The 13,474-nt window shown below is 51.0% G+C and overlaps 1 protein-coding gene across 1 annotated transcript; it reads left to right on the top strand.

Moving 5' to 3' along the window:
• Positions 1 to 11,040: 11,040 nt before the first annotated feature.
• LOC136993048 (olfactory receptor 14C36-like) lies at positions 11,041 to 11,616 on the top strand (the record flags this gene model as incomplete). The annotated part of the gene is made up of 1 exon (XM_067303066.1): positions 11,041 to 11,616. A coding segment is annotated over one exon (576 nt), but the record flags the coding sequence as incomplete, so codon positions are not given.
• Between the last annotated feature and the right edge of the window lie 1,858 nt (positions 11,617 to 13,474).

The following is a 13,474-nucleotide window of genomic DNA, read 5'->3' on the forward strand; positions in this document are numbered from 1 at the left end:
TCCCAGCAGGCCCTGCACAGTTCAGCTCAGCCACCTATCATCAGAGTTTACATTGGAGCCTGCAGAATGACTCCTTCTTGGCATCACACACTCAAAAAAACCCCTCTGGCTGGCAATACTACATCATATGCTACTTTGGGAAGGTTGATCTGCCAAAGGAGGTCTCCAGATAATGTCCAGATAATGGGCTGGTGGGGTGTCTGCAGCAGAGGTGCCCTCGCAATCAGCATCCAAATGGGTCCCTGTCACCTGTGTCACCCCCTCCTTTCCCCAGGCCAGTCATTTCTGCTGGGTGGACTCTCTGAGGTGCTGGGTGACATCCCAAAGCCTGATGGCCAGCACATCTGCTGAGGGCCAATCAAGCAGCTGCAGTGGAAGTGACCTCACAATCAACACTGCAGCCATGTCCCCTTTGCCTGCCTCTCCCCATCCTCCTGCCCATATAGCATCTCTGGTGGGATAAGAGGTGGTGTGATTGTCTTCTTGTCCTCAGAAGGGCTCTACCAGAACCCAGCCCATGAGGTTCCTGTACAAGAAGTGACCTCACCATCAACACTGCACAGGTGTCACTTCTTTGATTTTCTGTCCTGCCCCTCTTCTGAGTTGTCCTCTCTTCTGGGCCCTACATTCAACATCCCAGCCATGTCCCCTTTACTGGCACCTCCCTCTCCCCTATCCCTGTGGAATTACACACACGTGGTGGGACAGCTCACGTGGCAGGGTGAAACTGGTCTCCTGGGGAAGGCATGCTGGGATGGTGAGGAGGTGCAGGTGTGCTCTGTGCCAAGGAGGGGTGGCTGGAGTGCACAGGGCTTTTCCTTGGAGCAGGTGATGAGCCAGTTGAGACCTTGTAGTAAGGACAAGAGGACACAGCAGTATGGGTGACATTCTGGTAGGGGTTTCAGCTCATTCAGGATCTGTTTTGCAAGATCGCACCAGCGACTTCCCTGGAGGGCAGAGGGGCCATGAGGCCTCTGTAAAGACAGACTAGGCAGAGGAAGAGAGCACAGAGAGGCAGAAGAAGAGAGAGGAGACATGTCAATTGGAATACAATAGTTTCTCAGAACCAAGTTTCTCCATTCAGAGTATTGCCAGGAAACGTCTCATAAAGAATAACATATACATCTATATAAACATGTAAACTCCCATGGAGTAATTTCTGTAGTGCATGCATATGGGGCTTCCAATAAAAGAGAAAGAAAATGTTCATTAGAATTGATAAAGAATGTTTGAAGTTCTGAAAATGAAGACTTTTTTCCATTTCTTGTATAGAGCTATTTTTTGCATAGATTTCACCCAATGATGAGAACTTTACATTCAGGCCCTTACAGACACATACAGAGGCCACTGCTGCCTGAGATGCCCCGTGTAGCTGTGTTCCCATGTGGCGCCGGGAAATGTGACCCAGGAACTATGGGAACATTTCTGGAGCATTGGCTGGTCACCAGGAGGAGCATCTCAAAAACCTCTCAGTGGGACAACTTTTTCTTTCCATCGACTAGAAAGGGAAGTGCAGACAGCTGGGTTAGCCAGAGACATCTGCACAGAAGGGGTCTGGCATCGAGCAAGTTAATTCCCATCCCTGTTGTCACCTAAAATGGAGTCGCGCTTCATGACCATGCAGGGAATGAAAAGGGTTTGTGGCTAGATGTTTGGGGAATCCTTTAAGATGTCAGTGTAACAGAGGTATGTTGAGATTGGTGCAATTTTGGCCATCGATAAATACAACATTTCATTGAAGCTGATCAGGCTGCTTCCCTCTATCAGTTGTGAGAGCTCGACACCTCATGGTGTGACTCGCCATGTGCAAACATCAAGGAATGTCAAGGAAAATCCTGGGCAGGGAGTGGTTTGAAGGGCTCTGGACTTGTGTGAGACACAAAAATATTATTTTTAAAGTGTGGAACCTATTATAAAAGAAATCTTTAGAAACCGTTAATAAAAATGAAAGAATAAAGAAATTAGATAAATTATCTAAAGCAAAAAAAAAAGTTTTGTTACACTTTTCAGCATTTGAAACTTCTTTGTGTTCTTTTTTTATTATTCTTATTATCACTGTGATCTTGTTTTCTTCTTACACTTTTCTTTTTTTTGTTTAGTTCTTTTTTGATACACTGGCCTTTTGGGAAAATTCTTCTTTCTTCTTTTCTTTTCTTTTTTTTTTTTTAAGGGGAAGTCATTTTCAGAGCTGGGGTGGGATGCAGTCACAGGGTCATGGACACCTGATGCCATTGCAGGTGCCCTGCTCCCCTCTGCCCAGCCTCCCTCTGCGGCTCCAAGGGGTTCCAGTCTCCCGCAGGTCCCCTGCGAGAGCTACCAGGCCCAGGTAGGTGCCTCAGAGACAGTGGGGCCTCTCCAAGTGCCCCTGGGTGCTTGTGGTTGGACCCCTGAGCTCTGCCTGGAAAGGTGAAGAACTGTTTTCAACATTTCAAAAATAGGAGCACACTTTCCTCAGCTCAAATGACTGGCTAATTTTAATGTCTGTGTTTTCCTATGATGAAAGAGTGGAAATTTTCAGAAAGAGTATGAATCCTGGGAGAAGAAACATTGATCTGCCCTTGACCTTGTGTTTCCACTGCTCTGTCTGTTAGGCTGTGGATAAAATCTAAGTGCTCTCTCACATATTTCCACATGTCCTGATTAAATTGGTCATTTCTAAAGGCATCTTTGCATCAGACTCTCTGGGCATATACACTTTCCATAGTTTCCCAGTTTTCCTCCTCCCCTTGCTCTTTATCCATTCAGGTACCTCTCAACTCTCCAGGTGCTGCTCTGAGCTGCTGGGAGTCTGAAGCTTGCCTCGTCTTTCAGCAGTCTCCTTGTCTCTTTTGCCACCTCCTTTGTTGTGTTTCTTGTGTATCCTTTCCTATCTATCTCTTGAAAACATTTCAAGGAAGGTTATGCCTTGTGGGCAGTGGACCTCACTGGAGGCAGCTTGGACTTGACATACACTCAAGGAGTGTCTTGTATTTTTTATTAAACTGTTCAGGAATATAATTTGTTTGTTTGCAATTAAGAAAAACCCTTCTCTTTCTGTCTGCAGCTACTTCTCTAAGGAAAGCAGGTGGGAATTGGTGCACGTGAGCTGTAACATTCAGCTACAACCTTGAGAGGAAAAAGGTTCGATTTTCACAAGAGTGATGTGAAGTCCCCAGTGGCTGCTGAGGGAAACGGCAGGGCTGGGGAGCTGGGGAGGAAGGTTCTCCATACATGTCTCCTATCAAAAATACTGCTTTTCCTACATGCCCAGACTTCATTAGGAGACACTGTGGATCAGTATGAATTGGAGAATGTGGGTATGACTTATTCTGAAAAGTGAAGAATGAAGCAAGCTTAAGAAGCAGACATCTTTCTTTTTCAGGTGCTCATTGACCTCTTTCTCTTCTAAATACACTGCTGCAAACTTTCCAATTAGCGAAACAAGAATTGAAGAGCTGAAGAAAATTATGGAAAGAGGCATGGCTCCTTAGGGTTTTTTTTTGCATTTCAATGACCCCTCGACTGTATTTGGTGCTAAGACAATGAACCTCGGATGCTGAGAAGATGCTGAAGAAACTTCTCAAGAAGCAAATGCCAAGTTTCTTGGAAAGATAATGGGTCCCACTGAGGGCCATTACCAACAAAGTCTCCCCAGAGGCTGATTAGAGTTGAAAGTTGGAGGCCCTGATTGCAGGTAGGCAAAGGCAATATGAGGGTGGCTGTGATGCCAAGTCAAACTTGATGTGTGTTATCGAGCAGAGTGACCAGGCACTGACAGCCAGCCCCTGGGTAGGGTGATGCTTTCCATCACGCATTGCTCATGGCTCTTCCTGTGGGCAGTGTGAGGGTGGGGGTGCACAACGCTAAGTGCAGGAGCATGATACGGCATGTCCTGGGCTCCCAAGGGACAAGGAGGCAGCAAGGCCACAGTGCTTTATGGAAACAGTGTCTTCTCGGGGGGCCTCAGTGTCAGAGACACCAGCCATAGCCAAGAGGACAAAACCTAGCTGTGTTGGGAGCTTTCAGCCTTGGCAGTGCCCTCGGCCATCTCCACCACAAGCTGTCCTATGCTTTCCCACACCTGTGCCTCTTTCCCTGCAGTCTGTACACACCCAAGCTGCTTCCCCACCTTGCTCTCACCCCGCGATCTCCCCACCTCTCCTGATGTCTTCCAGTCCTCGCTTGCTTTTCCTTGAAACACAAAGCCAGGGGCTGATCACAGAGTCCCTCTGGGTGACCTGTTGTACCACAGCACTACGCTATGAGTGACATTCTTTTGACCTGAAGTGCAGTCTGAACCTCTCAAGATTCAGTTTGTGGATCTTTCTCCTTCGCATGCTGTTTCCCACTACCAAGAAAAACTCCATCATCTCTGAAACCACCCTTCAAGCAGTCACAGGTTCCGACTCTACTGCCCTTTGCCTGCACTTCAGCAGGCTAAAGAAGCCTGGGTCCCTCAGCTTCTCCTCATAGATGGAGTTATTCCTGCCTAGGCACAGGACTTGACACTTCTCTTGGAAATCTTCCTGTGGTATCAGTTGTCAAAATCACAAAAAACAACCAACCTACCAACTACCCAACCAACCAAACCAAAGCAGTGCCATTGAGTTAAGGTTAAGGAGGGGTGGGGTGGGCTGTATGGGACAGGATCAGAGTGGTAAAAGAGACAAACTTAGAAGGCATGGAAGAAAAATCAGGGCTGTCTTGGGGATTCCTGCCAAGAAGCCCTGCATCTGAGTAATTCTGACTGGAGGAGGACAAGAAAGCTGGCCTGCTTCGACTGTTACAGGGCACCTGCGTGCTTTCCCTGACATCCACAAGAGAGGACTGAGAGCGGGAAGAACCACTGACTCCTTCAGGGTGGAAGGGACCTCAAAAGGTGTCTAGCCCAATATGCTTCCTCACAGCAGTGTCAGCTCTGGGGTCAAACCAGGGTTGCTCTGGGCTTCATCCAGTCTGGTCTTGGCAACCTCCAAGGCAGGAGACTGCACAGCCTCTATGGGCAACCACTTCCAATGCTTCACCATCCTCGTAGTGGAAAAGCTTCTCCTTATCTCCTGCATGAACATCTCTTCTTCCAACTTATGCCCATTGTCTCTTGTCCTCCCACCATGCACTCTGGTGAAGAGCCTGCCTCCATCTTCTTGAGGACCTCCTTGTAGCCATTGGAAGGGTGCTATGAGATCCCTCCAAAGCCATCTCTTCTCCAAGCTGAACCAGACCCATTTCCTCACACAGCAAGTGCTCCAGTACCTTGACTACTGTGAGGGCCCTCAGCCAAACTCGCTCCCAGTTATCTACCTCCTTCTTGTTCTGGGAACCCAAACCTGGATGCAGTGTTCTAGATGGTGTCTAATGAATACTGACTAGAAGGCGATCACCATTTCCCTCCACCTCCTGCCTGTGCTCCTGCTCATACAGCCCACGATGCTTCTGGCCTTCTTTGCTGCCAGGGAACACTGCTGGCTCATGTTTTGCCTCCTGTCCCCCAGCACCCTCAGGTCCTTTTCCACAGAGCTGCTCCCCAGGCACTCAGGCCCCAGCCTGTGACACAGTGGGATGTTGGTTTATTCCAAGTGCAAGCCCTGGCATTTGTCCTTGTTGAATTGCATGAGGTTCCTGACAGCCCATTCCTCCTGCCTCTCTAGGTCCCTCTCAATGGCAGCTCTCAAGCATAGGACTGCCCCCCCACACCCCCACCTCCAGTTAGGGGTCATCTACAAGCATGATGAGTGTGGCTTCCTGCGTGTAACTAATACAGATGATAAACTGAACATCTTCCTGGAGAGACCCTGTGGTGCTCCACTTCTCCCTGGCCTCCAGGAAGAGTACTACCCATTCACCACTGCCCTCTGAGCCTCTGATCATCCAAGCAGCTTTTTACCCATCCGGTTGTCTACTCTTCTAGACTGAAATGTTCTAACGTGCATGCAATAGGTCTGGATGCAGAGGAGGTGGCTCATGCCCTGGACTCCAGGTATTAACAGCCCATTCCTCCTGCCTCTCTAGGTCCCTCTCAATGGCAGCTCTCAAGCATAGGACTGCCCCCCCACACCCCCACCTCCAGTTAGGGGTCATCTACAAGCATGATGAGTGTGGCTTCCTGCGTGTAACTAATACAGATGATAAACTGAACATCTTCCTGGAGAGACCCTGTGGTGCTCCACTTCTCCCTGGCCTCCAGGAAGAGTACTACCCATTCACCTCTGCCCTCTGAGCCTCTGATCATCCAAGCAACTTTTTACCTATCCGTTTGTCTACTCTTCTAGACTGTAATGTTCTAACGTGCATACAAGAATATTGTAGGAGACGGTGTCAAACAGTTCAGTAAAGTCTAAGTGAAGGACATTTACTCTTCTCCATCCACAAATACAATTTTTTTAATCATAGAAGTCAATCAGTTTGGTTAGGCACAATTTACCCTGGGTAAATCCATATTAACTGTTCCCAGGCACCTTCTTCTCCTTCATGTGCCCAGAAATGTGATCTGAGAGGGTTCGCTGCATGACTCACTCCTCACTAAAGTGCAGCTGAACTGCCTGCAGCTCCCCAGGTTGCCCTTGTGGCCTTTTTGGAAGATGAATGCAACTATTGCCTTTCTCCTACTATCCCATCCCTGATCCGTTCCTCCTTGTATGAAATTTCCAGATACAAGAAAGCATCACCCTTATCGGCCCATCTGGGAGCTGTGCAAAGAAGTTGATCCTGATACCCTCCAGAAGCCTCCTGGCCTGCTTGCACTCTGCTGTTTGCCCTTCCAGTTCATGTCAGGGATATTAAAGTCCCCCCAACAAGAACCAGGGCCTGTGATCCACAGACTTGCTCAGGTTGCTTAAAGGAGACTGCATCCACCTCCCTACCCTCACTAGGTGGTCTGTAGCTCCCACCATGATGTCACCCCTACTGTGATGCTCCCCCACAAGCACCCACCCAAACCCTTGCCTCTCCCGTGGAAGAGCTCCACACATCCAAGCTGCCCATTCACACAAAAGATATCCTCCCGCCTCATCTCTGACAGTCTCTGTTGAAGAGAGTGTACCCTACAAGAAACGGCCTCCAGTCATGTGAATGATCCCTCCACATCTCAATTATTCCAATGATGTTTCAGTCCTGTGAAAGCTTGTGCATATCCATCTGCTCCTGTCTCTACCCCAGGCTGCATACATTTGCATATATTTGGGCTGCAGAACATCAGCTGTGGCACAGAGAGGGGACTGGTTGTGGTGAAACCTGTTACCAAGAGCCAAAGACACTGTGTGTGCAATGGCCCCACTTCAGAGCAGAGCCATGCTGGCCTAGATAGCAGGTGGCAATGTAATAGTGCAAGGAGGTTCCCGCTAAGAGAGCAAAGCCTGCAGTGCCCAAGGCCAGTGAGAAACAGAGCTGAGCTGTGCAGCCCTGGCAGGAAAGGGCTTGTAGCACCTTGTGGCCTATGACAGAGGTGAAGCCATCTCCAGGCAGGACAAGGTGCCACTGAAGAAGTCCCTGGGCCTGGGCAGCCTGTGATTTGGCACCCTGAGGTCATCATTAACACAGTCCTGGTCCATATCATCCTGGCGTGAGAAGAGGTTCAGGCAGAGAAGAGCAAGAAGGGTTTGAGAGTGCAGAGACTAGAGCAGAGACCTTGGTGTGATGCGCCTCCCATTTATGTAGCATGCTTGAATGCAGTCAGGATGGACTTGGCCTTAAAGGCAGTGGTGGGATTCAGTTGTCTGGGCACAGGTAGGAAAGCCTGAGATAACCTGGGTTGTCTGCCCAGCAGCCACTCCAAAGGGGCATGGTTTTCCCATAGGTCCCATCCATGTGGTTATGCTGGAAACCCCAGGCATATGACATGGCCCTGCCAGCCTGTTTCTATGTCATTACATCAAGTGTCTGCACTGAATTCCATTAGCAGTTTGCACTGCAGGCATCTCCATGTGTCTGAGCACCATAGTGAGGGGTGCTCTAACAGTAGTGGGCATCTAGTGTCATTTGAGATGGCCAAAGAAATTCTCCAGCTGGCCCCTACCTCATGCTCAAGAAGGATGTGGGTGTCCCAGTTGCTCCATCAGAGCAAGCAGACACTGGCACATGCCTGGGACCACCTCTGTCTCTTCCAATCTCACCAGGTGTTTGTGTGTGGGGAGCTGACTCCCACCCTCCATCTGGGAGCTTGGAGAAGGAACTCCCATGCAGACATCTGTGTTGTGCACACTTCAGCTTGGGCAAGGGGAATCCCACCTGCTGTGCGTTTCTGGAGTTCACAGGAGTTTGCTGAATCCCACTCCAGCCCAGGACCCTGCAAACCAGAATGAGATGTCCACATTGACTCATCTGAGTCAGCACCTGAACCAGGTGTCAATCAGCTCCCTTCTTGATCCTTTCTACATGTCCTGCCTAGTTAAGAGATGGGAATCGGGGCTTCCAGAGTGGGACGTTTCCACCTCTTGAAGATAACCATGCTCTGATGAAACAATCTGTAATGCTGGAGTCAGTCTTCCTGCTGTGCTTACAGAGGGCCCATGGGTGATTATTTTAGTTTATTGGAGTGAACATTTCCCAGGAGGAGGGAGCACAAGGGACAGAGAAATTCATGAGCTCAGCTGGGCCTCTGCTCCTGAGTGGGGCCAGGATCCAGTGATGGAGGGAGCTCATAGCAACGGGGCAGCACTGCCCAGACACAGCTGTGTGCAGGAGCAGCTCCTCTGCAAAGAGCAGCAGGGCTCTGGGCACTGCCTGCTGCTGATGACATGAGAGGTGACAAGGCAGAGAGAAGTGCAAGGCAGTGTGGAGTGGGAGGAGAGAGGAGAGCTCCTTGTGGGAGAAATCTTCAGAGCCCTTGACACTGTAAGTCTCTGTCTGCAGGGCAATGTTACTGAGGTTCCTGCAGGGGTCTTCTAAACCCATCCCGTCCCATGACTGATAGGCTTTTTAAGGATCACTCTCCCGGCAAATCCAGTGCATAGGCAGAGGAGGAGATGCTTCAGAGCAGGGATTCCCTGCCACACTGTCATAGGGACAGGGCGTGCAGCTCCATTCTGCCAGGGGTGCCTGTAGGGTGTGAAGCCAGGGAGCACACACAGGTCTGCGCAGGGCTGTGATTCAGAGCAGTGTCTCTGCACCCCAGGGTGCTGTGTGCCTGGGACAGTGACTGTGCTGCCAGCGATGGTCAGCCCTCAGCCTGCCTGGGGAGCTCCCCACATCACTACGGGGAGAAACTCTGGGAGAGAGGAGTGACCCCCGGCAGGGCAGGTTCATTCTCCTGCTGAGAGGGTGCTGCGTGGGTCAGGGATGCTCACAGCTCCAGCTGAAGTGCAGGATATGTGCAAGGGTTTTTTTCAAGAGCAGATCAAGAGAAGGGCTTCTTAAAAGGGAAGGAGCTTTTCTTCACATATCTGTACTTTCAGTTTCCTAATTTTGTCAGGGAGAAAGAATGAACAAGCTTTCTATTTTGTGAAAGAACTGGGACTCCTAAACCTTCACTCTCAGAGATTAATAGGTCAGTGAGAAACCTCAGAAAGTTGCTTCATCCCCACCTTAGTCTAAAGACAGCATCAACATCACCATCACGTTGTGGCCTCATAGGAGTTTTGTGACCTGCTCCTTAGGATGTGCATGCACAGAGATGCCTGTAGCAGTGCCCTGATCCGGGAGGTTTCCTAAGGGCAGAACTGAGCACACAGCATGTGGGATGGTGTCTGTGAGCACTGAGCGGGAGAAGATGTTGTGACAGAGAAAGAGCTGCCAGCAGGGACAGCTCCATGCAGCAGGGATGGGCAGGGAATGAGAGGGAAGTGCAGGGCATGAGCCACCTCCTCTGCAGCCAGACCTCTGCCAGAGGAGAGGGGCATCTCTCCTGCTCTGGGCTCATTTCATGCTGCCTGACAAAGGGGCTGAGAGCGACTCTCCTGCAATGTTGCCGTCTGCGAGGTGGCATGTCCAGCTGGGTAAGGGGAAGGCTTTCCAGAATGCCTCTCTGTCTCTCTCCTTGCCTCGCTTGGCAGCAGGATCATGGTGTTGCTCCTTGTTTCCCCTCCTCTCCATGCTGCTCCTGTTCTTATTTTGGGCTTTTCTGGGGTTGGGGGTTTTCACCTGCAGTTCAGATATTGATGCTACAAGTTGTGGATCAGAGGGGTCTGGATGGGAATGAGGTTGCCCCAGCCCCCTTCTGACCTCTGGAGCTCCAGAAAATGCTCTCTGTGGGGCTGAGAAATGAGCTGACCCTCTCTTAAAGAGAGCCCATCTTCAGTCCTAATGGTCCTTGGACCGTTTCCCTGTGGAGTCCTGTCAGGCGTTGAACTGCCCCCTAGAAAGGCACAGCTGTCTCATAGCATCTCTGTGATATCTCAGAACCCCATGAGGAAGGTGCAGAGATGCTGAGAGTAAGGAGCTGGTGGTGGGAGGCTGTATGTGGGCATCTGAAAAGAGCCCTGTGTGTCCTTGGCTAGAAGGGGAGTGTGGAGAGCTCCCTCAGGTGCCCGGAGAAAGGGTGAGAAGTTTGGAGATGTGCACTTTGAAGCCAGACTCGTGTGCTCTCAGCAGGGGCTGGTTTCTTTCTAGGGCAACATATAAGTGTGATCATCCTCCAGCTCAAAGAGAGAACTGCAACATTATATATTTTTTTTCCTTTAAAAGACAGTGCTAACTTCTCAATGTCTTTTCTTCTTTGCACAGTCCCCCATGCCTGGAGATAGCGAAATGTCCAACAGCAGCTCCCTCAACGAGTTCCTCCTCCTGGCATTTGCAGACACGCGGCAGCTGCAGCTCTTGCACTTCTTGCTCTTCCTGGGCATCTACCTGGCTGCCCTCCTGGGCAACGGCCTCATCATCACAGCCGTAGCCTGCGACCACCGCCTCCACACCCCCATGTACTTCTTCCTCCTCAACCTCTCTGTTCTGGACCTTGGCTCCATCTCCAACTCTGTCCCCAAATCCATGGCCAATTCCCTGTGGGACACCAGGGCCATTTCCTACTCAGGATGTGCTGCTCAAGTCTTCCTGGTTGTCTTCCTGTTTTCAGCAGAGCTTTCTCTCCTCACTGTTATGGCCTATGACCGCTATGTTGCCATCTGCAGACCCCTGCACTACGGGACCCTCATGGGCAGCAGAGCTTGTGTCAAAATGGCAGCAGCTGCCTGGGCCAGTGGTTTTCCCAATGCCGTGCTACACACTGCTAACACATTTTCCATACCACTCTGCCAAGGCAACACAGTGGACCAGTTCTTCTGTGAGATTCCCCAGATCCTCAAGCTCTCCTGCTCAGACTCCTACCTCAGGGAAGTTGGGCTTCTTGTGGCTGGTGCCTGTTTAGCCTCTGGGTGTTTCATTTTCATTGTGCTGTCCTATGTGCAGATCTTCACTGCTGTGCTGAGGATCCCCTCTGAGCAGGGCCGGCGCAAAGTCTTTTCCACGTGCCTCCCTCACCTGGCCGTGGTCTCCCTGTTTGTCAGCACTGCAGTTTTTGCCTGTCTGAAGCCCCCCTCCATCTCCTCCCCAGCCCTGGATCTCATGGTGACTGTTCTGTACGCTGTGGTGCCTCCAATACTGAACCCTCTCATCTACAGCATGAGGAACAAGGAGCTCAAAGATGCCCTGAGGAAAGTGACTTCGACATTTTTCAGCAGTGGTAATATTGGCATTGCTCTTCATAAATGAGTTCCCCATATCCCGTACCAGGACTGAGCTTTGTTTGTTCACTTTATTTGTATTATGACTATTATTGCTGTTGTTATTATTATTTGTCACCACGTTGCTACACAAATGCTTGGGTTCATTCCACCTTCACTGAGACTGCTCTGTCTCACCTGGTGCCCATATAAAGCTGGGTCTAACAGTGGGTCAGAGCTGACTCCCTCACAGTATCTCCGTAATAAAGTAGGTTCCTGCAGGTGCAGTGCCTGAAGGCTGGGCTCTTCCTCCAAAGCTGCTGTCCCTCACACCCTGTCCCCAGCACATTTCTTTGAGACAATCTCTCCTACCCTGTGTGCTGGTCCTCACCCCAAAAGTCACCCCCAGACAAGGCTCCATGGCCAGCTGGAGGACTGGATGTCCAGCTGTGAGCCCTGGGAGGACGAGTCCTCTGCTGGTTCCTCTGCAGGGCTGGCAGGGAGCATGCAGAGGAGATGCTGGGGCCATCTACTGGGCCTGTACACCATCCTCCTCTCATGGGGGACCTCAAACAGTGTCTGTCAGAACATAGATCCAGCTCAGCTTGTTGCTGCATGAACAGAGAGGAGAAACTGCCCCAGGAAACTCCTCACACACCCAGCCTTTCACACCAGGTATTTCCAGCACCGGCCATTCCCCATGTTCCTGGAGAGATGTGATCTTTGAATGTGACCTGCTCTGTCTCCCTGCTGGGCTAAAGCACCTGTACGGGGGTAATGGCTGGTCCTGCCTTGGCTCTCCCTTTGGGTTCAGACCCCAGCAGACTGCGGAGCATGGCCTTCTGCTAACCCCAGGGGACAGGATCAGGGCTGAGCAGGACCTGGGGACTGGTGGGAGGCTTCAGGAGGGCTTTGGGGGACAGGGCACTGAGGGCTGCCATGGAGACCATGCCTGGAGGACACTTCCCCACCCCTGAATGCACACTCTCCTCTGCAGTGTCGGTGCAGTGGGGCCATGGAGCCACATGGAGGGCAGCAGGGCTGGGGCAGCACAGGGACAGGAGGGAGATGGGAGCCATGACACCCCAGAAGCTCCCAACGGTCATGGAGGGGACTCACTGCTGCTAGCAGGGTCGGGGGTTTCTCAGGGGCTACAAGCACTGGCACCACCTGCCAGGACTCCCAGACCCAGCACAGATGGTCAGTGCCCAGCAATGCAGCTCATGTTGCCCCCCATCCTTTGTCACTGTCCTCTCACAGGAGCACCACTGGGTGCATCACTCCCTGCCCAGGTGTGGAGAGGAGCTGCTGGAGGGCTTCTCTTCTCATGCTTGCTGCCCCAGCTCTACCCTGGCATTGGCCGACAGGCTCTGCCCTGGGTCATGTTATGTCTCCATTAGCTCTCATCTGGAACCGTATAGGGACCTGCAGTGCATAGCTCTGCTTGCAGCTGGCCACCACGGTCTGCCTGCATGGTTCCAGGAGCTCCCAGCAAGGCTGTGCTTGGAGGTGAGGCTGTAATTGTCCTCAGTCAAAGTTGGTGGGATGGTCTGTGTGGGGGCCAAGTGGAGGAAAGGACAAGAGACAACAAGGAGAAGATGCAGTAAGGGAAATTTCAAAAGAGTTGAAGGAAAAAAATAAAGAAATAATCATGGTAGTTGAGTAGCACTGGGGGAGGGGCCAACATATGGCTGGGCCCTTCTGCAGTTTTTTGTCCTCAGCGTGCATGATGAATATTGCCTCTTCCATGTCCCTAATGAAGTCATTGAAAAGGACAGGTTCCTGGAGAGACCCTGTGGTGCTCCACCTCTCCCTGGCCTCCAGGAAGAGTACTACCTATTCACCACTGCCCTCTGAGCTTGATTATCCAACACGTTCTTTAGCCATCTGGTTGTCCAGCCATCTAG

Source organism: Apteryx mantelli, chromosome 11 (assembly GCF_036417845.1).
Source record: "Apteryx mantelli isolate bAptMan1 chromosome 11, bAptMan1.hap1, whole genome shotgun sequence".
NCBI classification, from domain to species: Eukaryota; Metazoa; Chordata; class Aves; order Apterygiformes; family Apterygidae; genus Apteryx; species Apteryx mantelli.